The sequence below is a fragment of the Colossoma macropomum genome, unplaced genomic scaffold (assembly GCF_904425465.1).
Source record: "Colossoma macropomum unplaced genomic scaffold, Colossoma_macropomum, whole genome shotgun sequence".
NCBI lineage: Eukaryota > Metazoa > Chordata > Actinopteri > Characiformes > Serrasalmidae > Colossoma > Colossoma macropomum.
In genome coordinates, this window is record NW_023494803.1 from 21,553,015 (window position 1) to 21,578,349 (window position 25,335).

At 38.7% G+C, this 25,335-nt stretch overlaps 2 protein-coding genes across 2 annotated transcripts; one reads left to right on the top strand and one right to left on the bottom strand.

Moving 5' to 3' along the window:
* Positions 1-1,352: 1,352 nt before the first annotated feature.
* Positions 1,353-5,340, top strand: iah1 (isoamyl acetate hydrolyzing esterase 1 (putative)). Its single transcript, XM_036593104.1, has 6 exons — positions 1,353-1,460; positions 1,547-1,599; positions 1,898-2,043; positions 2,129-2,290; positions 3,687-3,808; positions 4,407-5,340. Exons 1-6 carry the CDS (start codon positions 1,398-1,400, stop codon positions 4,578-4,580), a joined length of 720 nt encoding a protein of 239 aa, XP_036448997.1. The 5' UTR covers positions 1,353-1,397; the 3' UTR covers positions 4,581-5,340.
* On the bottom strand, positions 5,332-24,091 carry adam17a (ADAM metallopeptidase domain 17a). Its single transcript, XM_036593103.1, has 19 exons — positions 23,634-24,091; positions 20,041-20,173; positions 19,484-19,617; positions 19,272-19,360; positions 18,727-18,901; positions 18,253-18,383; positions 17,552-17,638; positions 16,656-16,766; positions 16,353-16,497; positions 16,175-16,266; positions 15,037-15,189; positions 14,361-14,560; positions 12,955-13,058; positions 11,068-11,202; positions 10,214-10,344; positions 9,488-9,566; positions 9,250-9,338; positions 8,639-8,695; positions 5,332-7,354 (listed from the first exon to the last, which is right to left on the bottom strand). Exons 1-19 carry the CDS (start codon positions 23,746-23,748, stop codon positions 6,962-6,964), a joined length of 2,553 nt encoding a protein of 850 aa, XP_036448996.1. The 5' UTR covers positions 23,749-24,091; the 3' UTR covers positions 5,332-6,961.
* Positions 24,092-25,335: the final 1,244 nt, after the last annotated feature.

Below are 25,335 nucleotides of genomic sequence, written 5' to 3' on the forward strand. Positions count from 1 at the left end.
TTTCTTTTTGATCCAATACCAAGTAATACCAAGGCTAATATCTGATACCAGTATCGATACTGATATTTTTAAAAGGTCTGTGATTTCAGCAGTGAAAACCAGTAAAAAAGCAGAGGGAGTGGGCGGAAGGAAAAACAGTTCCTATCCTACGCTATGATAACTTTTTTTTTACTTTTTCACTATAAGTTACTAATGTATATTCAGTTTAATGCCTAAAGAAAACACATGGTATCGACATCGCAATGTGAGTAACGAGTCGCAAAAAAGAATGTCAGGATCAAAAGTATCGATACATCAGTATCGAAGCACCATCTCTAGTTCAGGGTCATTCAGAACGGTTTGATGTAAAATGCTCTGTTCTAGAGAAACCTAATAGTTCATGGCAAACCAAACATGCGAATAGTTTAATGCCTCTAAAAGCTAATCACATTAACCTGTTATTGAGTTTATGGATTCCAAGAAAGGACATGGATTTTTCTAATGGATAAAAAATTCCTGTCTGACCTGAGATTTTTTTCCCCTCAAATTAATTATCTTGTGATAATTATCTCGAGAAAATTATCCTGAGATAAATATCTCGAGATATATAGGGAAAACTTAAGCACCCAGTAGGTGGCACCAGTATGCTATTCAGGCAGCATTCCACTCATTAATATATTCCCAAGCCCACAGTCCATTTGTCAGGGGTGCTGTAAATTGTGTATCCGTGACCTGTTCTAATGGAAACTGACCACTATTTAGCACTTTATTTTGAACTCAGTCTCAAGACAGTGTTTCAGTGCTCGCCAACAGAAAATGTTATATTACATCAGAGCACCATTTGAAACGTGTTTTAAAACCCAACAGCCTGTTTTGGACGAAGATTTTAGGAAGTATTAGAGAATAACCTGTGTCAAAAAAGACGTTCAGAAAATTATCCTGAGAAAATTATCTCAATATAATTATCCTGAGATGTGGTCCACGGTGTCATTTTCCCCAGTGTCCTTTGGTGGGCCCGTATAGAGCTGGTTATGAATATGTTGATGTTTAAACACTGTTTTTGGACGTAAGGTTTTATAAATCCTTTCATGGCGGAGAAGTAGTGCTCATCCACTGAATTAGGCAGAAATAAAAACCAGTGGACTTTCCCTTTAACGCGATTAGACTTTAATCCTGCAGGTTTAAACTCCTTATACTGTAAAACAGAAGTGAAACAGACGACGTGCCGGTCAGTCTGAAGTGAATGAACTGCGTGTTATTGTGGAGATTATTTTCACAAAATCCTCCTTTAAAACTGTTTTCTAACTCTCGCTGACCTCCTTACAGTAGGGGGCGATAGAGAGCTTAAACTGAGCTGCCTGCTCAGTCGTGAAATAGAGAAGAAGACTTTGAACATATTCTGTACTTTTATTTTCACAATGTCTAAAATTAAGAGTATTATTTGGCCTCAGGTCATTCTCTTCGGAGACTCCATCACACAGGTAGGTAACTTAGGTAGAGTGAGCACCGATTTTCATGAGCCCACAGTAGGTTTCGCCGTTAAAGTGCGATGTTTTGTATGTTTCAGTTTTCTTTTCAGCTGAATGGATGGGGCTCTGAAATAGCAAACAAGCTAGCGAGGTGAGTAGCGTCTCCTCCCGTGTCAGCACATTTTCACAGACTGTTTTACTTTTTGTGCGACGATACCTACTGTTAGCCTCTACTCTTATATCTCTGCTTTTTGACGAAGCTGAAGTCAGTTTCTTATTCGCCAGCTTCTTGTTCGAATTTTTCCGTTCCACCTTAAATGGTGCAGAAGTTAGAATCTGACACCGCGGTGAAAGAATGTAACTACTGCACCGTTTAAGATGGACCGGGAAAGTTCGAACAAGAGGTTAGTGAGTAGGAAACTGATTTCAGCCTCTTTGCTTTTTGTCAGAAAATGCGATGTGGTGAACAGGGGTCTGTCAGGATACAACACACGGTGGGCTAAAGTGGTTCTTCCCCGCATCCTCCCACCCACAGTCTCTAACCCTCCTGTAGCAGTAACCATATTCTTCGGTGCCAATGACTGTTCCCTGGAAGGCAAGAGACTTTGACAGTTACTTGTAAAAAAATGTTAGGAATTACTGTGTAAAGCCATTTAACCCAGTTTTCTCTCTTCCTTCAGACAAGAACCCACAGCAGTATGTTCCCTGCGAGGAATTCACACAGAACTTGAAAGACATGGTGAAATACCTGGCCTCGGCTGGAGTACCTAATGACAAGGTTATCTTCATCACCCCTCCACCTCTTCATGAGGCATCTTGGGAGAAGGAGTGCATCCTGAAAGGTCTGTTTCACCTTCTTTCATGCGTGGTCATGTTTGTAGGGCTGTCACAGTGCCAGAATTCTGATGTCAAAGTGGATACCAACTGTAGTATAACAATGCTACAAAATGATACTATGGCAAAAAATAAAATTAAAGTGTTTATTGGATTGAACACAGAAAATATTTAGGTTTTGTTTTTACAGTTAATGCATCTGATTTCTAGATTTTTTTCATCCTTACAAAACTCTTTAAATATCAAACAAATAAGTTTCTAATGTTAGAAATTTGGCAGGAAGAGTCAGGAGACTGGAGCTTCGGCGTTGACTGTTGACTGTATTTCCACATACAGAGTATGGGTACAGCGTGGTCGATCAACAGTCAATCAGCAGTATCAGGAGTCTAGTCTTATTCACATGCATGCAGACAATCATCCACAGGCACAGCTTGGTCCTCAGTGTGTCACCAGTCTGACATGAATATTTTGGAAGGACCTTATATACATTGAAAACTAAGGGGGAGGAAGGAAAAGGAGTTTGAGGAGAGATAAGGAGGGGTTGTAGAAGGAGAATACGAATAGAGATGTAGGGGGTAGAGATGAGGGGGGGCAGTGATTATCATCTTAAGGTCGTGAGACAAAGGGTAATTTCAATACAAACAAAGGAGTGAGGGGGCAAGGTGAGACCAGTTTCATCTTTCTGCCTTTTGCTTAAACTCTACAATGAACATGGTTTAGACCTTAAGAAAACAACATAAAGGAAAATAACATATGTTGAGAATATTTTCTCTCGATAAGTATTTTTAAACATGACCTCCTTCTACATGTTCTGAACAGAGGATTAGCATTGAAATGAAGAAATACAACATAGACTGACATTCATCATGCCGAATGGATTATAACTCATGCAGAATGGATTATACTTTATGGTGACGTGTGTAGGAGCTAATGGGTGCGTCTTTGCCCACCCAAGTCCAATTAGCATTGACCTGTCTATAGACTCTTAAAAAACAAAGATTCTTGTGGTCCTTGGTTTGGTGATTCAGTTCCAGGTAAAACCTTAAAATGATATAGAACCTTTACATTGTGTAGAAGGTCGAACCTTGAAGGTTATTCACACACATCTCATTTTGCCTGAATTGTTTTATAATGAATCATCCATTGAAAAGTTCTTTAGGGAAGTAAAAGTGGTTTTTCTATGGAGTTGATGCAGAAAACCCCTATTTGGCAACGGTATTTTTAAGAATGTTAGCAAAATACAGTGTCAACCTTGTGCTTATTCAAATACATTTTTGAAAGTATTGCATTGTTTGCCACATTGCTGCACTGAAAAGAGGTGTTGAACTTTAAATACCTTGAAGAAAACCATGTGTGTGTACTTTTATCATAGAAATATAGTGTTCTTTACTTCACCTTCTTCAGGCTGCTCTTTAAACCGTCTGAACTCTGTGACTGGTCAGTATGCTCAGGCGTGTGTGCAGACTGCAGGCCAGTGTGGAGTGGACGTGTTGGACCTCTGGTCTCTGATGCAGAAGGATGGACAGGTGCTACACACATGCTTACTGATTAATTGGACCACACGGCACAAAAAAGTACAGAGGAAATAGACCAAATAGGGACGAACCGATATGATAATTCTGGACTGATGTCATTATTTTAAATATGTGTCTGTCAATGCTGATTCTATTACAAATAAATATAGAAAATTTAGAAATTAGCACTAAATCTAGCATTAGTATTGCAGAGAAATGTAACATTTACAGATGATTAACGAATAAAACAGATACGTTAGTAGAGCAACTTGCCCTCACAAACGTTCTGCTCCTCTGGAATACAATATATGCATGATCAAATATCCGCTTTAATTATCAGTCAAATCAAAGCATTGATGCTGATCTGAAATACAGTTGTCTACCTGTTATGATTCTAAAATCATCATGCGTCCTTAAAAACAAGGCTTAAATAGTGCAAAACTGAGCCAGTATGCTTATGAAATATGGTAATGTGACAAAGCAGGTGGAAGCTTTAAGCATCCATTTTTCACACCTATCAACTCGTTTCCATGTGGATCACTCTAAAGCCAGCTACAGTATAAAAGGCTTGTTATATTAAGCAGCATACTATCTAATTCTCTTCTCCCAGGATTTCACAGTCTATCTCTCTGACGGCCTGCACCTCTCTGCGAAAGGCAACCAGTTTGTGGCCGAGCACCTGTGGAAACTGCTGGAGAGTCGAGTGGCTGACTTGCCCTTTATCTTGCCTTACTGGGGAGATGTGGATGCTAAGAACCCTGAAAACAGCCTCCTGAGTGATTAGACTTGGTAGGTCCGATGATACACAGAAGCTCTGAATTGCAGTAAGCACTGAACTGTAGCAAGCCTCTATGGTTTGGTGAGTTTATACCTGTTTGAGGGAGCAGGGCAGGGGAGTGATACGGAGGGGTAGCCTTGACAGGTAAAGACATGCACTTTATCACTGCCTGGAGCTTTTTGGGTAAACCTGTCTGACAGTCTTTACAAATAGAAAGCATGTCAAGGAGCACAAAGTTATCTCACTAATTTCTAAGGCCTAGATACACTGAGGAGATCAGTTTTTGGGAGAACTATTGATCATATTTAAGTACACCAATGCAATGGCATACTGTTTCAGTGCAGTAAGATGAGCTTTAAGGGCAGCAGTAATATGCAAAAGCAGATGCTGTATTGACTTGGATGGTCATTCTGACTGGCTTGATCGCTGCCATAATTGTCTATAATGTCAATGTCGCCTGCAGAAATAAATTGGAGTGCTTTATCATTAAATATTAGAATTTTAGTTATGAAACACCAAAAAAATTTTAAGAATAGCTCAGTGTATCCAGGGCTTGGAATTACTGTGGGGAATCAGGTATTGTTAAAATACTGGTTCATGGTCTCATGTACCCATACTACACTGGAAGTTGATTTTTTTTGAAGGATTAGCTTTATATACCCAATATCAATATGTCTATCCATGTTCTTAATAAAAAAATATTTTTTACTATTATTGAGTTCTTGTATATCCATCATTCAAAAAAATGGTACAAAAATCTTGTGCAAAGATAGTTTATTTTGTGTGAGTTTAGACGTTGCAGATAAATTCAGTTTACACACAAGGCATCCGAAATACACATACAAAAGATAAAGGTAATATCATATTAGTGCCCCATAAAACTTTCAAGTGAGTGAGATATGATTTTTTTTTTTTAAACCCTCTGGTCTACTGTAGCTTTGATATAGCAGAAAAATTAGTATTATGGCACATCAAAATGCTACAAACCTTTAGACATGGGCATTATTAAGCCATAATGTCAAATACTTGAGTTACAGTTACACTTATAGAAACAGGGGATACCATTTCTATATATAAAACAGAAAGACTATAAAATACAGTACCAGTGGATAACAAAAAAGGCACAGTCCTAAATTTTATAGCTGCATAACTTAAGAAATGCAATACAATACATAAAATCATATTAACAGGACTTCACTATATGATTTTATGCAAGAGTTTGCGAAACAGAATGCAATTTATACAGATTTACATCAATAGTGCTTGATCATAAATTCACAACTAAACTACTCGTAAAAAAACAGCTTTGGGCCATTAGAGACCAATTTTAAGATTACATATTAATGCAATTTAAGACCAAAACAGCATCCAAAAATATAGTGCAGCCACAAAAAAAACACACATGCTCTGTAACACTTCTAACTCCTGATATGTTTATGTGGGTATGCATATAATACTATTCAGCAGTGTTTCATTTAAGCATTCCAGTTCTTTAAGGAGTTTTTAAAAAATAATCTAGGACATAGTAACTAAATCTGCCATACCACAGTAGAGACAGAGGAAGGCTAAGACTCCAGAGATGTTTTGGAGGATACACAATGACAGGATATACTCTTCATGCTTCCAGTCTAAAAATCTAATTCATGTTTACCAGGAGTGATTAAGACAAAGCACTCATGCCACTGACATCTTGCAGAAACCGAACAATTTAAATACTATCACTTAATAGAGTAGCAAATTGATGATAGCATGGAGCATAATCTCTGAATTGAGAGATTAATGGCTGGTTTCACAGACACAGATCAAGCCTAGTCTAGAACCAGATTACTGTCAGTACAAAATCTGGGTTGGAAACGGTCGTAAATCTAGATTTGGTTTAATCTGTGTCTGGACACCTAACCTTTACTGTACCACCTGGAGTGATCGAAAAAAAGGCAGGAAAACATGGATGCATCTCCAAGTAGTGGTGTATGGTTTCACAGCAGAAGGCAGGATTCACTGATCCACACTAGGGGCCATGGCGGCAGACATTCCAGTGTGATGATCAAACTTTTAATTTTTAGTTTCACCAACAGCAGATGTTCTACAAGGCACTTGTCAGGTTGATCAGCGATCAATAACTTAATATCCAGGTCCAAAGACTACAGTCTCTTACTTCTATACATCACTCTGTTACTCTTTAATACATCTGTGATTTACTAACAAGTGAATGCAAGATACGTCACGGTTAACCGACAGATTCAGCAGATAACATGACACACCTGCACTGTGGTGAAGCTGGATTGTCTCCAAACTAATTCTTGAGGAAGGCTCATGCGTGTGTTGTGTATAACGTGTGTACTTGGGGAGTACGTGTGGAGGTATGACTGGGAGGGATCATACCTCTCTCAGCATTCCGTCTCCTTGCTGTCAATGCGGGCTTGTCTCTGCAGCCGCCTCTTGTCCTGGCGGTTTAATGGTGACTGTTCGGTGAGGTCCTCGAAGGACCTGGTTGCTGAGGAGCTTTGGGGGAAGTCTCCCGGATCGTCCTGGGGAGAGTCCCCGGTGGGGTCCTCGGCGATGGTGGCCATTCGCTGCGGATCCGCTCTGGGTTCGGCGGAGGCCGGGGCAGGGCCGTGGGCTGCTGCATGTTGGGCCGGTGCCTGAGTGGCGATAGTGCTGCCGCTTGGGTGGCCCTGCTGGGGCAGGAAGGGCGGGGGTCGGGCTGCTGAATGGGAAGACTGAGGGGCCCTGACGATGCGCATGGGAGCCCCCTCCTGACCGCTCAGCATCTCCACGTTCTGAGAGAAGGAGGCAAGAGAAGAATGCAGATATGTAAAACCAAATGTTACTCCATAGTTAGAAGTTGACTTTTCTAAAATAAGATTTTGCTTAGGAAATGTTTCCAGGGATGCCAAGGACCCTCTAGTAAATGAATCAATGAATGAATAACAATGCTATTCTGTGTTTAATGTTAATGTTTTTATCTTTAATGATAATGTTCATATGAGGAAAAAGTTTCCAAGGATGTTAAGGGTCATCAAATAAATAAACACAATGTGCAAGATGTTCAAATTAAAACCTATTTTGAAAGGAAAACTGAGAAATTACGCTGATTACATGAAACTTTACAGAAGGTTAAACAAAAGTTATCATCATCTTTTCCCCCTAATATTGCAGTATTTGACAAACACTAGAAAATTCTGTTTTAACACAATGTTGACCAGACGGGTAAACATGCCCGATCAAACCCTTTTGCTGGAGCTTCCCTGTCGTGCTGTTCTAGCACCTCCACTTTAACACAGCACGGTTTGTTAATTAGCTGACGAGTTCATGTGTTAGAATAAGGAAAACAGCGAAATATGCAGGGCAGAAATACTCCAGGACCAGAGCTGGTGAACCACTGCTTTGGAGTACATCTACACATCCTCACAATCACACCTGCTCAGACAATCATCCACATCTCTGGTACCAGGGATGTCCACATAACCATGCTACAGGGAGCATTCATGGCATGAATAATATCTGTATTGAAAGCCATGCATGCAAAATGAAAAAACGAAATTCAAATCCACACCAGTCCCAAGACTTAATGACACCTTTACTGACACCGACTGCACAAAAACACAAACTACAACCGTGCGTCAGCGTTTGACAAGCTGTCATTTAACCACATGACAAGTAGCCAACGAGTGTGCAGCGACCCACCACACTTCTGCCACCTCATGCGACAGCATACACTCCAGGGCAGGAAGGCAGGAAGGTGAGGCCACGTAACACATATATACACACACTCACCTGAGGCTTTACTACACACTTCCACCATCATCTGCTGCAGTTCCATGAGACCCAGAGCAAACAGTGGAGCCACAGGTCATATCTTCAGCCAAGTTCACCCACAGTTTGTTAACCCTACTGAAAAGGCCCATGCTAACTGCAGCTATGTATGAAATGTTTACACGTGCACTGTGTTAATGTGCTAGCTTGGTTTTTTTTTTATTAGTATGTTAATGGCTGTGGTCTCTGGAAGGGTAGAACGTGCATGATGTGAATTAGGTTGTGGATAATGAGGCAAAGAGACTTACAGTGGGATAAATTAGAGACTTGGAGTTTTCCTCATACTGTCTGTCCAGCTTCTTATCCTAAAAACAAGCACAAAAGGTGTTACGTCTAGTCTTTTGCCGCTTTAAGAGAATCTTTTAGCAACTTTACAAGACTGATTCAAAGGGAACCCTGACTGTTAAGATTTGTATGCCTTAAAACAGTGTGCATGTCCAATACTATTACAATATGACATAAACCAAATGGGAATGTTTTGTTTATTATGAAAAAATGACAAATGGGCTAAATTCCTCCCCACTGTCACACTGGGATGTCATATGGTTACGGTGGACTCAGTCCTACGAGTTGGAAAGACTATATATATATTATATATATAGATATATTAGAGTTAAAAGAGATATTTAGCTCGCTGTTCTTGCTCAGTGGACAAGAGAGAGAGCAACCACTTGTTGCTGCAACAAAAATGGCAACCTACTAGTACAAGGATTTTGTCTATTTTTAACAATAAATAAAGTATTTTGCTTGGTTTATACAACATATTTGATTTGATTGATATTGGACATGGACACTATATTGGGGCCTATATGTCTTAACAGTCAGGGTTCTCTTTAAGCTGAACAGAAAATGGTCTTACCACACAGTGCACCAAAATGCTCAAAGGGATCCAGAATAGGAGGGAAAACACCACCACTGAGCCCACTATGTTGTCAGCCAGGAACTTGCCTGAAGATTTAAAAAAACAAAAAAAGACAGTTAGGTGCCATTACTATGGATATGTTGTCAAAGCGGCCAGGACAATGCAACCTGTTCCCTGGAAAAGGACTGTTGGTGGTGCATCCTCTAAAGTAGTCAACTGTGCCATTGCCTCTTACCAAATGTGTTGATGTCCAGCTTGTCAATGAAGTCCCACAACCTCTCAACAACATCTTGAACTTGCTTCATGCATTTTCCCTGCAGAACAGGAAAAGTAGAACACTTTAGCACAACCTATCTTGGCAACAAATCTCTAAGATCATGCATCATTTCTTAGTCAGCATCACATCCAAATAAGGAACTCCAGGTTTTGCTTAAGGGCATTTTGGATGTGACATTTTGGAAGGAAAAAAATAAATAAATAAAAAAACCTGCTGTGGTACCCTGTGGTAAACGAAAAGGCTTCAACGCGGATATGTTTTGTTCAATGTACATATTGGATCCTCTGAATTCTGAGGTCATGTAGTAGCTGAAATAACACATTTTACAAAGCTTCATATTTCTCCTTAATGATCCTGTAATCATTCAGAGCATCCAGTGACATTAAGGGGAAAAAATGTGTGTAAAACAAAACAGCTTTAGAACATTTTTGTTTGCCCAAGGGGACAACGACTGCAATTTTTGAAAGTCTCACAGGGAACAATGGCTTTCACTGGGAGTTCCTTATTTGGGCATGATGCCATCTACAAAATGACCAATGACTTCTGATGAAGTGTCAGTGCTATAGGGTGAACTTGTTCCTCACACCGCTGCACAGGTCATACAGACATATGGGGATGTAGATAGATGTCACACTGCCATACAAGCATATATCTGTATTACTAAAAAAGAGAAAAGACACTCACATGCCCATCACAGAAGCCCACAGTGCAGGGCTTTCCTTTGCGCAGGTACAGATGCTCTTTCGCAGGAGAAAGAGAAGGCTTGCACACTCCATCCTTGTCCTTGCAGCACACTTTGCACGACTGGTCCGTCTCTGGAAGGAAAGCAGCACGTTGGGTCAGACGTTTAGTGGAGAACACACAGATATTTTGAAGTGCTGCAATACTGGAGGAACAAGCTCAGTTCAGTGTCCCCACTGAAAAAGTATTGCCTACACAGTGAATACAGAATCTAAAAGCCAATGACAAATGATTTCAAAGCTTTTATAAAAGCTACTTTATCTCCTTTAAATCCTAAACCTGGTTCATGTTGGATCCTGACAGCATACATATAATAATTTATAACAACTTTATTCCAGAAAATGTTTTAGGTCTAGTCCTCCTACAAATTAATCTACATTACAAAGGACTTTAAACAGAAAAAGCAAGGGCCATTTTCCCAGACACAGGATTTTGAATGGAGATTTTCTACTGAAAGGAAAAAAATAGTCCATGACTAAATTTAATCCCTCAATGACATCTTTGTCAACTAACTCAGCGTAGTTCCAGTCTACGTTACCACCACTTGTAGTTTGTCATTTGTTTTCTACTTTCTACATTTATGAATGTTCTTATGACATGTACAGTCATGCTGACAGACTGCCGTACACTGCAGGAATACTTTCATAAAGGAAGAAACTGCTTGTCGTACAGACAGAATGACGGCAACACTGTGACGGGGAAGTGATTGGAAACCGCAAAAAGAAAAAAAAACTCAATTAGTCAATTAATTGATTATAGAAATATTCTTTAGTTGGTGTACTAGTCTGTACACTTACCATTGCAAGCACAGGGGCGAAGGTTCTGACTGGCCTCGCAGTAAGGCACACACTCGCCCTGCTGACACACTCCCTTGTCCACACACTCCGTGCCATCAGGTAGGTTGCCTGGAGCTGGGCATTCGCTACTGCTGCCTAGAGAAACAAGGTTTCCTTAAGTCAGTACAAGGTGGCGTACCTCGATATAATCCAGGTGCCCCTGCCCACAAGATTTTATGTTTTGGCCACTAAAGAGGCCATGGGTTATACATATTTAGTTCCCTTTTAATAAACCACAAGATCAGTTGAATTTTCAACAATTTGCCAACTGTAACCATTGTGATACCCAACATGTCAGCAATGTTCTTATTTAGGTAACATTTTTAAGTGACACTGTTTTCTGGTACTGAAGCATTTTTGTTCATTGCGATTACAGTGTATGTAAGAATATGTTTCCATAATTCTAGCCACAACTTTTTGGCCATAAGATTCATTGGCTTTCAGCGGTCAGTGCAACATTTTATATCTAGCTACACTGGTTCAACAGGAACATTTTCGCCCAATTTGCCTCAGTGGGCAAGTGGACAAAGGTCACTGTCCCAAACAAAGTGTGTCTTTTTTATACTATTATTTAATATCAGATGTGTTTCCATACATTTTGGGGGCTCCTAAGCAATATCCTCTTGGGGCTCCAATCATATTATGTTGTATGCAATACTTTAAAAGAATGAATTCTTTATTCATTTTGATCAGAAAAAGAAAATGGATAAAGAGTGAAGACAATAAAACAATAAATAACTATTTACAGGAGAAACACAGTCTACTAAATTGCCAAAATAAAATAAACAAAAACATTCTCGACGGAGCCCCCTGTCCTGTGATCCTAATGATCGAGCAACCTTCTTTGCACATGTACAACCAAGATGACAATATTTTCCATAATTAATAATGTCTGCAGAGAATAATCCAGTTTTGCAAAAAAATCTGTGGTATGAATGGGTTGAAAATAGGGATCCCGATCCTGTCCTGATTTTTGTTTTCATAGATAATCATAATTAGGTAAAATATGCTACACTGCCAATTAATACTACAGTAAAATTACTTCATTTTCATTATGTGCAAAATGTGACACTCTGGACAGATCCTTGGTCCTTCCATTTCTTTAAATGACCATTTTACAGTTGTAATAATGGCCTACATTCAAATGTAACTGATGATTTAGCTACCAGTTACTACAATACTCTGCAAAATTCAGTTTTGTTTTGTACTTTGTAGTATACATTCTCAACTTATCCCTTTTTTAATGGAATACATATGTGAAACAACTACTTTAAAAAGTTGTGAATACAATTTCATATTGCTCTAACGTGCACACAGTAGCTTACTTATGTCTCTTGGCTTAAAGTACACTGTTGACACCAGGTTCTTTGACATACAGTAGCACACAGGACAACAGAAAGCAGAACATCTCTGAAATGGTTTCATTTTCAATTAGTTGTGGGACTGTATTTTGTAAATGATTCTTTGCAGCAAGTGGCAGAAAGTAGACTAGAAGCATAATAGCCACATGCTCACAAAATGCTAAGACGAAACATGACTAGCTAAAAAAAAAAAAATCTGGATTGGATCAGGACATCCCTAGCCAAAATCGACCAAAGAAAACCCAAAGAATTTCCCCAAATGAATAAGGTTTCTCACTTGTTTCATTGCACACTCACACTATCAAGTACATTGTTCACTGAATTAACTGTCTCAAAAAGTGAAAACTATCCCATTGCTGATTGGGCAAGTGATTTTCAACACTGCTGTCCCTATTTACTGTTTTATATGCCACAGGCAATTGGGCAGTCTTTAATGTCTAACAGAGAACTTGCATTTCACAATGACAACAGCAGTATGACAGCTTACCTGTACAATTTGATGTGGCTTTACAGGTGGCACTGATGGACTCTTGACAGGGCAACCCTTTTTGCTTGAACTTGCAATTGTGGCAGCAGGGACTGTTCCTGTCACTGTGGTGTGGACAAAAAGAGCATTTCCAAGTATTCAGTGATGATACATTTGCAAAATCAAAATCATGTAAAACCTCTACAGCATGCAGTAACAATGGGATTGTTAAAAAAGTCCATCTCTACTGTAAAAAGCAAGCAGCTGAGTATCGTCAAACATTAAAAGCTACTGATTTGGAATTGTGTGGTCTGAGTTGGGCTCATGTATCATGAGCTAATTTTTCTGTTTAAGCAGCATCAGGTAAATAACACTGGTTTTGTAACTTTTAATTTGGTAGGCTTTAACCCACAAGCATCATTAGTTGTAGCTATCTAGCACTACTTTTTCTATGAAGTTGTGTTTAAAACAATTTCCTTATCTGGCTAGTTAATTCACAAAACTGTATAAGTGAAAGGGGTAATATGCTGTTCAACTGCATCCGCTACAGCTTAATTTAGCCAAATTAATCAGCCCATGAGCAACAATAGCTGCAGTTATCTAACAATATTTACAACCTTAGTCAGCGATTCTATGTTCTGTTTAGTCTTATCCTTTATTATTTTAGCTAACTGGAATAATTCCTTTAGCTCATAGTCATCACTAGCTGCAGTTATCTAATATTACCTACAACCTAAAACAAGGCAATCTTTCTGCAAGAAGCACTATCTGGCTAGCCAAATCATAAAACTCTATATGTAAACTGAAAAGGATTGCTTTTTGGTGTGTAGTATAATCTTTTATTATTTTAGTCAATCAGAGTAGCCAGTTAGCTGGTCAGCACTGTTAGCTGCAGCTGTCTAACATTACTTATATTTTGTGAAGGTGATTCATGCAAAAGCCCTAATGTATTCATGCAAAATTACCTAATGTAAGCTAAACCATAAAATTATATTCTGATGTTTAGACTTATTTTAGCCAATCATATCTACTGGAGTTAGCCAGAGTAAGTATGCTAGCTTGCAGGCATTGATAGCTGCAGTTAACTTTACACACAACATATGAAGGTGTTTCATCAATAAACATTGCTTTATATGGCTTCCAGTATTCACTTGTTTTATGTTTTCTTTTCATACAGTTTTCTGAAGGGTAGGTTGTTTTTTTTTTGCACACTGTTTGCCTTTGTAAGCACTGAGAGGGGGTGGATTTAAGGTTTCTGTAAAATGACTGACAGGAGGTCCATGAAAACACAGACAAGCCTTTCGTCCCAGAGTTTTCTCAGGGACTTACGTTGATGACACTAAACAGTTATTTTCCATCATGTTCCACATACATAGTGTTGCACATTTAAAAAGCATGGACTCAGCTGCTTACACCGTGCACCGTACCTGCACTGCGCATTCTTTTGGAACTTGCAATCGGACGTGCAGCAGGGGTCATCTTTCATATGGAGGAGCCCAGGGTCACACTGCTCTCCCTCCTCCACACGAGAGTTCCCACACAATTTGCTGGTCCTCACCCTGAAGCACACTGGAGCCTTGACCCTCAGGGTCCTGCTGACTGAGGCCTTACTGCAGTTGGAGAATCGCTGAAAAGACAGAGATGCTAGGAATAAAGCAAAAGACCCCAGCATTCCCAAACTTCAAATAACAAGGCTTGTCTGGGAATAAGAGGCAACAGCATTTCTAGGTTGTTCAAAACATTCATTTATTGCCTAAGTAATACGCCAGAGCACTTGGATCAAACAGGAAATGTCACAGAGCCTGGGGGCCTGCTGCCTGCTGAAAGGGACTGTGCTAACTGAATTACTTCTCTCTTTTTTTAGCCCATCTTTTCTTTGCTCATGATACTAGCCAGCTAGTTCTCTTTTGCATGCTGTTTAGTTTCCTGAACAGACAGACAAAATTTTCCCCAATGCAAATAGGCAAACACTGTGTGACCTGCGTCACACAAAGCATTTCTTTCAGTTATGTGAACATAATGGAATTGTGAGATATTTTGTTCAATTTAAGAAGCAATTGAGGAGATATCTGAAAAGAAATTATAATCATTAGCGCAGAATACCTTGTTGTTGACATGGTCTCCACTAACGGCAATGGGGTACATAACATATTTGCCCCCTTGATCATCGCTTGGGGCGCAGTAGGGAATGTTGTCTGGGTCGTGCTCCGCTCCAAAGTTGTGTCCAAGCTCATGAGTGGTCACCAGATCTGCTTCCTAAACATTAGAGTTAAAACTCAGGGCATGCAATCTCACAACAGTCAATGATTAATAAATCTTCAAATTAACTGTCACAGTTAATTACATAACTACACATTAATCATGCGTTCTGTGAGAAATGATTCACACCACCAAGTTGTTTTAGCACATTCTACAAGTTTAATAACTTGTCGTTTCACTTTGAAGCCCAACTGCTCATGTGCTGTATGTTGTTGGGATTGACTCGTAGCTCTCTCAAATATGGCTTTTAAACAGCAAGTTCCACTGAAGGCTCTTTTGATAAGACCATGTTATTTCCAGCTAGTGCAATGCAGTGTTTGTTTATTACCAGGAACATATAGAGTCTGAAGAATCATTTACAAACAACCACACTGCTGATATCAGCAGTTTCAGTAATTCTGCACACTACGCTGGACAGTGCTACAGTGTCATCTATGGATAAATCAATTTGTTAGCAGCAAACTAACAAAAGCAAACCGCAAAATGGAAAGCTACAGTTTCCTTCTAAGAGCCTCCACAGTAACAAAAATCCACAAGCTGTGTGAATGAGAGCGAGATGGCTACAATTACAGAGGAGTTAGAATCACTGACAATATATGATAATATACATGATGTACTGTATACATTCATTAGTTGAAACAAGCATCCAGCTGTGCTGAAAGTGCAAACTTGCTTCGCTTGATTTTCAGGTTCAAGTTCATGTGAACTGCATTCACATGATGAAACTAATGTCACTTAATTACTGAAAGTTAAAAAATACATTCCGAACTTTGAATACAGCTTATTTTGTCCATTCATATTGCTATTATGCATTTATTTTTAAAAGGAAAAAAATGGCACTTTAGGGTCATATTTGACAAACTACACAAAAGTATGCCATTAATCATCTGACAGCCCTTCCTTAAATACGATTCAAATCTACTAATTAACATGATCATGTGGACAATAAATGGTAATGTGTGAAGAACTGTCACATACAAACCTTAGTGAGAATAGTCTTTCCATAATTCTTAGTGCTGGTTAGCCCTGTGTTCAGGTAGCTGGGTTTCTTGACTGCCTGAGATGGATAATAAGCTGTGAAAGAAAAAAACAAAACAAAATGTTTGTCAAACTGTTTGCCTGGGGGGGATGCATGCTCTAGCATGTGCGCTTGGTCTTACGTTTAGAGCAGAGTCCACCTAATGCCTGGTCTCTGGAAGAGGCTACGTACGCCAGACCGAGCGTGCCCTCATCAAAGTCCTGATACGTAAAGAGGTGGGCCAGGCAGACACTGGAGGCGTTCTCAGCAATGTCCAAACTGAATTGCTAAGCAGAGCAGAAAGATAACAAAAGTAGACTCAAGTTGCCATTCACAATGCCATAAAAGTCTCGCTGTATTCTCCAAAATCTTCAAAATCCTTTGACTAATTAGTTAATATTCACTTGCTACCACTGTGTGTATTTAGTGGGACCAGAGCACTTACTTCTAAAAGCTTCTTAACATCCCACACATCCCCCTTTTGCCGTGGACTACCTTCCATGTTGTAGTGGTACTGTCCTTTGGACACTGGGGTCGGGTGTTTGTTTATGATGATCTGTTGAAGCAGGATAGAGACAATGAGCGTGAGATAAAACAAAAAACAGACAGTAGCACAATGGTAAACAGGGTCTTGTGTCCTAGTCACATTATTCACAGAAATTCTATGGTAATAACTGTGCCACCATACAGGGTGAATCCCCCCACACAACATTCATGACCTCATCTTTAAAAGAGGATGACTGTTTTCACTTAAATCAATGTCATGTAGTGAATGACTCAACAGTGGTGTATCATCACTTCTGATGAACCATGGATACAGAGCTATGTTGAAGCAATTAAGAGAAAGCTAGACTACTTGGAAAAAAGCCTTTAAACATTACCAAAATGTGCATAATCAAGACTATGTCTGTCATACAGTGTAGACTGTTGCTTGAATGGCTAGGCTGGGTTTCTCTTGAACTTTGTGGCAGGTTCCACACTGAATAACATCACAGACCTACCACTAGGGTAGGGCAGTATGACAATGTTTATCATTAGCATGATAAGCTGCATCACATTATGTCACACTATGCTTTTGTGAGCATATGTCTGTGCTTAAAGACTGACCAAGTACATTTTTCATTAAGTAAGAGCACAATTAGTCATGTGTAATTAAACTGTGAATAAAATTCATTTTTTATGTGGCACTTCTGGATCTTTTTTGTCTGTACCAACTTACTGAACCTCATAAAAATAAAATGTCATATATTGTAAAAATATCTTGAAAGACTGTCATATTTTTGCCACATTGCTCATCGCTAACTGTAACATTTCACTAGAACAGAACAGAACAGAAAGCACCTGGTGAATCTGTACACCATAGCCTTTATACTCATCATCCCACGAAGTGTTCCTGTAGATGTCATCCACACGGTCAATTAGTTCGATCTGAAAGAAACCAAAACACAATTACTACCAGATAAGGACACTGAAAACTCCGAAAAGGTCTGAAGTTTTAAATGCTCAAATCTAAACTCAAACTCCTGTTTATAACTATAAAGTTAAAATGACGTATTTTGACACAGCTTGAGACGAAAAACCTGCACCACATTTTTTAGTAAGAAGAGTTTAGAGCAAGTATATAATAAACCTAATCAATAAACCTAACTACTATTCAAGTAAACGACTGATCTATCACACCATCTTTAGTGGCTCTCACCTATGGTCCTATGTTTTTCATGATGGCAAGTGCACAAATGGAATCAGTATTAAGATATAGAAACAGATTTCAGATATAAACAAGAAAACGTGCAAATTAGAGATTTTGGGGAAATTATTCCAAAAGTTCTGAACATATTAAAAAGCCTCTGTAATCTGTCTTTATACTAATTCTGTCACGCCCTTATTCTTTGCAGAACTCATACAATCATACATCACAGTACTACAAGCCCTCAGAAGGATGCAGTGTGACTGAACAATATTTTATCACTTAAGAATAGTAGTCAATGCTATTGACTTCACGGACTAATTGTTGCTCAGTAGATTTGGCCTTCAGAACTTACCAGATAGTTCAGGGTTGTACTCTCCTCTTTGCGGCCCATGCTCTCAAAGAAGCGGTAATCTGCCACCAGCAGCAATGTGCAGGTGTTCTTCTTGTGGTTATGCGCCTGCCTCCTCACTCTGCGGCTTGGTTCTACACAGAGTCATTAGACAACAACGTGATCTTACTAGCTTTGGGAAAAATGCATCAGATCACTTTGAATAATTGAAGAGATTCATTCCGAAATGCTGTATATCCATTTACAGATATAAAGAGTTTTTGAAAAGAATAACAGCTGTACAATGAAATTATTTTTAGATCTCTAATAAAGGTGGTATTACTCACAACATAGCATTGATATTGTATATGTGAAAAGCCCACTCCCAACCACATAAATCAAGAAAAAAGAACATTTTCAAAAATGATCCATAATGCATTTCACAAAAAAAAAAAAAAATCAATTAAGCAAACAATCAATCAATCAACTTGTACTCACCCCCATCCTGCTGCATTCCCGCAGCTGCTTTAACCTCTGGCAGCAGGTCCTGAGCCTCGGCACTGACATAACCGCACACTTTGGGGGAGGCCAGTCGGCTGATGTTCCTGATGTCCTCAGAACGATACACCAGCAAGCGGCCATCTTGTGACGTCTCTGTTATCCTCCATAATGGCTAATGGAGAAAGAAGTAGGGGAGAGCTTATCCAAAACGGCTCAACACGCTCAAGACATTTTCTCCATGGAGTATTCAGATAATATTCCTTTAAAAGTTCACATATTTGAATAGTAAAATGTGAAATGCCTGTCCCTAATTCACACAGAGGCTTATGGACAACTGTCTTCAATCACTGACTTGTAAGTCTTTACTAAGACAGATCCACTTCATAGTAGCAAGTTCATATTAGCCATGGAATGCATTTCTTTCATACTGCTAAACATGGCTTACAGGGGAAAGAAATCTAAGCAAATTCTACTCCTGCTCCAGTTGGGAGAAGTCATGAAAGAAGGTACGCTGGTGTGGAGGTTAGCTACATAATAATTACCTCAACGTTGTACTCAGCCTCATCTGTGAGTATGTGGGCTGAAAACTCCTCCCCATCCATGTGTGCCTGCACCCTCGAATTCTCTTCACCTGGGAAAAAGCAAGAGAAGTTCTCACTCCAAAGTCAAACTACACAGACAAATTCAGTGATCAGAATGAACTTTGAGCCAGTCTCCACTCCTTAAACAGCTCAATTTCAAACGCGCAGCTCACCTACTACATGTCCTTTAAAGTAATTCTGCAGCGGCACTTCATAATTCTCTTCATTCCCTTGCTCATCTACAAACACCGCTTTGAAATCATCTGTGAAAAGCTCTGTGTTGGTGGTCAAGTAGAGCTTGAAATGCCTTTAGAAACAGAAGAACAGAAAAGCAGAATTTTTGTGTACAATCTCACTTCTTCCTAACTGGAAGAGAGGAGAGTCAGGAGAAACGTTTACATTGGAACATTCTAACTACGTCTCAGGCTGACGAGTGCAAGAAGAAAAAAAACTGAATGCAGAAAATACAAAGATTAACCATTAAGGTCATACAAATTATAACCTACTTTGAATATTACAGTATGAAAATTCCTGTAGCCTAATACTATAATTTATGTATTAGGCAGCATTTCTGTGGTATTAAACTATATATATTGTGTGTGTGTGTGTGTGTGTGTGTGTGTGTGTGTGTGTATATATTTATAAATCATATGTTGTGTATAATATATTATAGATTATATTATTATAATACTTCTGAGCTTGAAGTTGATTTGAGAGAATGCTGTTTTACCTCTGCAGTGCTGTAAAGCTGACCAGGCGTTCCACATGTGACTGGGAGTCAGTGTCCCTCTTCCTTAAGGAATGCCGCTGGATGCTAGCTGCAGGGAGCACCTCAAAGTCTGCCAATACTGAGCTGAGTGATTCTGCAACACAGCGCCGTAGACGGAGAATTACGCTCACTGTTAACTATCATATTACATAAGGAAAAACTAGAAAAACTGAACTGCTAAAGCTGATCAAAATCTAAACATTATATATATAGTTAAAAGCTGAATGTGGCTTTTTTGTCATGCGAAATACATTTATAGAAATTTAAGGAAATGACTGACTTCATTAAATCTTTAATCCTAATAACTTACTATTATGTAAAAACTCCACAGCTTAGATATCTTCCCAAGTACCTGCAAGTACCCCAACTGGTAAGCTTGTGTTTGACTATTCATTGACGTTTCAACAGAGTATAGCCTTAGGTCAAAAACTCATATCAGAATAATTTGAATATTATTCAAATTGTCATTCCCTCACACACTTTCACTTGCCATGTGATTTTAAGTGATTTTTTTTTAACTTCTTTGCCTTTGTTTGACCATTTCCTTTGTACAGTCATTCTCATCTATGGATAATCCAGGCTATTTATAGACCATACAAAAACAATATCATCAACTAATTAACTAGACATATACTGGCTTTGAATGCCACTTGGAAAGATTATATTATAACTTGACAATAATTGCTGGAGCTTGTGCAAATGAAACAAAAACATCTGTACATTAGATCTATGCGCCTATAGAGAGTAAAACTGACAAGTTTGTTCAGTGTGTTGATTTTGCTATTTGGTTTATTTGAAGGACCCTCTCTATTATGGACCAGACACAATTAAGCATATGGATGACATATCCTCACATGTGCTTTTAAACTGATAATATTACCACCCTTAATAATAATAATAATAATAATAAGAAGAAGAAGAAGACAGCTAATAACATGGATCTCCCATGGATCTCCATGTTAATTTGATTGGAAAGTAAAATACTGCCAAATTGGTGTATCATGAACAATTAAGTAATATTATAAACTAGTCCAGTTATTAATGTATGGTAATTCTATTACCATAAGGGAAAGCTATAGGGTAAGGCTTTGTAATGTTCACATCATTTGTTGTGTAATTTTGCAGCCAATAATGGTTGGTCTAAATTGGCATTATTATGCAAATTTAATACAGTAACGATCTTATAAATAAAACTGTTGCCGATACCTCCCTCAGTTTCTTCCAAGGGTCTCTCATTTGCATAGAAACCACTGTGAGTGATCAAAACTAGGCCCTATTTCTGTATTGTTTATAGCTCTGTTTTGCAATCTTTAGTTTTGAAATAAGTATTTATCTGAGCCAAATCAGTGTGTGTATTATATAATTAGAGCTCTGTAAAATCAAGGGATTGGCATAATTTAATCAAATCTTGACTTCAGAATTGAAAATGATATAGAACCTGAAAATGTGTATTATTATAGCCCTACTACACAACAATCTAAAGAGTTTGGAGCACAGTGTCTGAATGTGATGGACACTGACAATTAGTTTACTCCAGCTGCCTCTATTAATTTGTATAGGTCAAGAACAGTTGGCTTTAAGATCAATCCATATTCAGCAGAACTGTGTAATCCACAAGCATTAATTTATCAACAACCCATAGCCCTTGACTGCTAAGAATGGTCGTAGTTTGTTCCACTACTCAAAGACTCAAACCTCATGAGGTCAACTGTGGACCACTGTGTCAATGGAAAGTTGGCAAATAAAGCAGAAAGTCCTGAGCATAAACAGCACAACAACCAAGCATGGTAGCCAAGCAACCATGTCTAGGTTAGTGTGACCAAAAGGATAAATTGGCAGCGTGCCTGTCTGAGGTTCTGGTCAGTCAGTTATTGTTGTTTAATGTGCACACAACAACAATTTCTTTTTATATTTATTCTTCCTTTCATATTGTTTCACCCTTATTATTATTATTAATATCCTGTGTTGTGTGACTGCTACTGGCTGCTAAATTTCCTTCGGGATCAATAAAGTATCTATCTATCTATCTATCTATCTAAAAGACATATCACAATGTTAAGTCGTAGGCACTTTCTGTGAATAAACTCATTTTAGGCTCTCTTTAGAATTAGAACTCTTTAGAAATGTTTTCTGTTTTCTGGAAATGTACAGCATTTTTTGCTCTTGTTACCAAACTGACACTTCTGATAACACAAACTACTAAATTAAATGTTTTAAATTAATTTAACCAATAATAACTGAATAACAGGGTTGACGCAAGTAACAGGGTTGAACACAGAGATCATATTCACCATTAGGTTGACATTAATGCAGCAAAAATACATATAAAGTATACAACTTACAGCATACTGGAAAGTTGGAAATTTGTTTTAATCAAAATGTTTTCATTAAAATCTGTTTTAAGCCTTTTTATTTCTATTTTCATTTAAAATAACTGAAGGTTAAAAAAGCGTAAGAGGTTTGCAAACTTAGTCTAAAATAAGCGTGACAGAGTGCACGTCATACACTAATATCCAAGTAGTTTACATAAATTAAAAAATATAAATATATTCTTTTCTGTAACAATAATTTTGGTAACAGGGTTGAAGGACCCAGCTTTAACCATGCGGCCAAATCAATGTTTTGTGTGTAAATCGAGAAAACATTATAAGAACAATGACTTGTCTGAAGGTCTGACGGAGATTCCGCAGAAAACAAGATGATGCGAATTCCTGTATAAATCATAATGAAAGGAATGTTCCATTTTTTCATGGGGGGCAGGTTTGAGTAACAGGGCTGCGCATAAAATGTGGGAAACAATAAAAAGTTTTTTGTTGTTGTTTAATTAAATCAATGAACGGGGAAAATGATTATTTTAACATTAAACTGCTTGGAAATTAACCAAATAATATTGCAATTATGGTGTTACTGGAAGATTTTAAATGAATATATTTCGTAGAGAAGTTCAATGTCAGTGAGGTGGGACAGCCCCACATCATCTTACTAAAAGGTAGATCTAGACGTTTTATGTGTTTTCGTGACCATTTAAATGCTAATTTTAATAATGTTATGTTAAGATGGAGTACACATCCCTTCGCTTTTCACAGAAATAAAAAAACAGTCACTTTATTGCTCATAAAAAGGTAATGGGGCATAAACTGAACTCTCTTCATGGAAGGTGCCTGTAACGAAAGTAGCAAGGAAGTCTGAAAGCGACACAATATTTTGAGGAAATAGCGCCACTAGTTTGGACCATCATATTTAAATGTCTTTGAGGCCAGTTTTGAAACCAACTCTTTAGGAAAGAGAGAAAGACACTATAATTGTTTTAACTAACAGTTCACTTAGATAGCTAAGCTAACTAACTGCAAATCATGCAGTGAACATCAACGTGTGGGAGGGATGAAGGAAATTCCATTTTTAGCAAAGGACAAAACAACCCGCTATAACATGCTAAGCAGTTGCCGCTGCTTATTAACAGATGACGACGCTAAACTGTCTTGTCTTTTAAAGAGATAGTTAAAACACGTGCTGGTTAGTTAACCGGTTAGCTGTGTTAACGTTAAGCCACCCACCGAATTCTCGGCTCTCTTCCTGTTTTCTCGAGTCCTCCTCGGCGGACCTTGGATTTATCGCACAGTTCGCCCAAAAAGGGGCTAAAGTCACAGTAAATATGACCAAGGCTCTCATCCTAGAGGTGTCGCATCACAGTCATAAAGATCAGCTCTCAGGAGATGATCAGTTCAAATTAATGACCGATATTGACTCCGGTGTTTTTCATTTGTACACAGGCGCAGAAAAAACAGAGCAGAGTCCCGCTTCGTGTCGTTAGCCACACCCATCACACGAACGGCCGAGTGTCACTGACTCATGGTCGGAGAGAAAGGAGAGCGGTAAATCCACTGACAGTGTCAGTATTAGGGCAACATCCCCACAGCGAGTCCTGTTTTCTTCACACTGCTGCACAACCGCCTCGCCTGTAGTTTTCGTCTGTGTGTTTCCGGATGAGAAATACAGGCAAGGAAACGGAGGCTTATCTACAGCAAAGCTGAGAACACACTGCCCTCTGCGGGCCGGTTACTGCTTCAAACACAAAACTGAAGTCAGCTTTTTAATTTTCAATTTTCTCGTTCCACCTTAAATAGTGCAGCAGGTACATTCTGCAGCACTATTTAAGATGGAACGGGAAAATTCGAACAAGAAGCAGGCGAATAGGAAGCCAACTAGAGTTTTTAATGTTCATTATGGACAGCGTGGGTCCTCCCCATCGCTTGTTAAAGTAGAAACAAAATGGGGAATTTAACTAAATATATACCCGCTCTCTGCTGCAGACCGCGCGCACAGCCTCATACTCATTTCAAGCCAACGGTTGTTTGTGCCGCTTCAGATGAGGATATAGATAATGTAGTCCTTTATGTTATTCTATAATTAATATCCTATTAGTGACTACTGTTATTAACTGACGCAGCTGTTTGTCCCAGTTAAATAATCTGAATAAACGACTTAAACTCCTGGCCTATACATTAATCAGGTGACGCCTTTTGAGGTTAGTCAGACAGCTGTCCTAGCATTATCCTAGCATTACTGCATAAAGGCCGGTGGTCGCTTGCATAAAACGTAAATACTTAAGTTAAAGGGGAATTCCACCAGTTTTTCAGAATTTTTCAATAATTCAGTCACTGAGATGTAAACACGTCTGGTTCCCATCACCGCTATGGCACTGCGATATGTTCAGGCACTAGGCAGCATTGCAATGCTGTAACTGAGAAAATTAGCTTCTATAGCAAAGGGTTCTATACAAAACCAAACTTGACTTGTAACAACAAAAACCTTTTTTGTGCTGTACAGACAGACCATTTTTTAAAGGTCTTTAAAGTACAACATGGTTGTCATCATAGAGAAGAACCACTTAACCATGCAAATAATTTGAGCAATTGTCCTTTGAGTTGTCATGGTTCTATATTTTGCTTTTACTAAAGAACTCATGAAGAACCAATTTGTAAGAGTGTACACATCATGTCTGGCATCTAGGCAAGTGTAGTTCTGTTGGTCTGCCACTGGCTGGGTTACTGTACACATAATGGGTTAATCTGGGCACATGGCAGAATTAGAGTATCATTTTGTTGATAAATGGTATTTTTGCAAGGGAACCACTTCAGGCAGTCTCAAAAAAAAAAAGAAAAAAAAAAAACCACACAAAAAGCAAAAAACAATGAAACTGTGACACCACACTGAGTTTTAATTCCATCTTCTCAGCATGAGTGTAGATCACATACT

Coding starts and splice junctions, on each gene's coding strand:
- iah1 (XM_036593104.1), top strand. CDS start 1,398: ATGTCTAAAATTAAGAGTATTATTTGGCCTCAGGTCATTCTCTTCGGA. Junction 2,044..2,128: donor CAATGACTGTTCCCTGGAAG/GCAAGAGACTTT, acceptor CTCTTCCTTCAG/ACAAGAACCCACAGCAGTAT. Junction 2,291..3,686: donor GAAGGAGTGCATCCTGAAAG/GTCTGTTTCACC, acceptor CACCTTCTTCAG/GCTGCTCTTTAAACCGTCTG.
- adam17a (XM_036593103.1), bottom strand. CDS start 23,748: ATGAGAGCCTTGGTCATATTTACTGTGACTTTAGCCCCTTTTTGGGCG. Junction 14,561..15,036: donor GAGACCATGTCAACAACAAG/GTATTCTGCGCT, acceptor CTGTCTTTTCAG/CGATTCTCCAACTGCAGTAA. Junction 9,567..10,213: donor TGGGCTTCTGTGATGGGCAT/GTGAGTGTCTTT, acceptor CCTGTTCTGCAG/GGAAAATGCATGAAGCAAGT.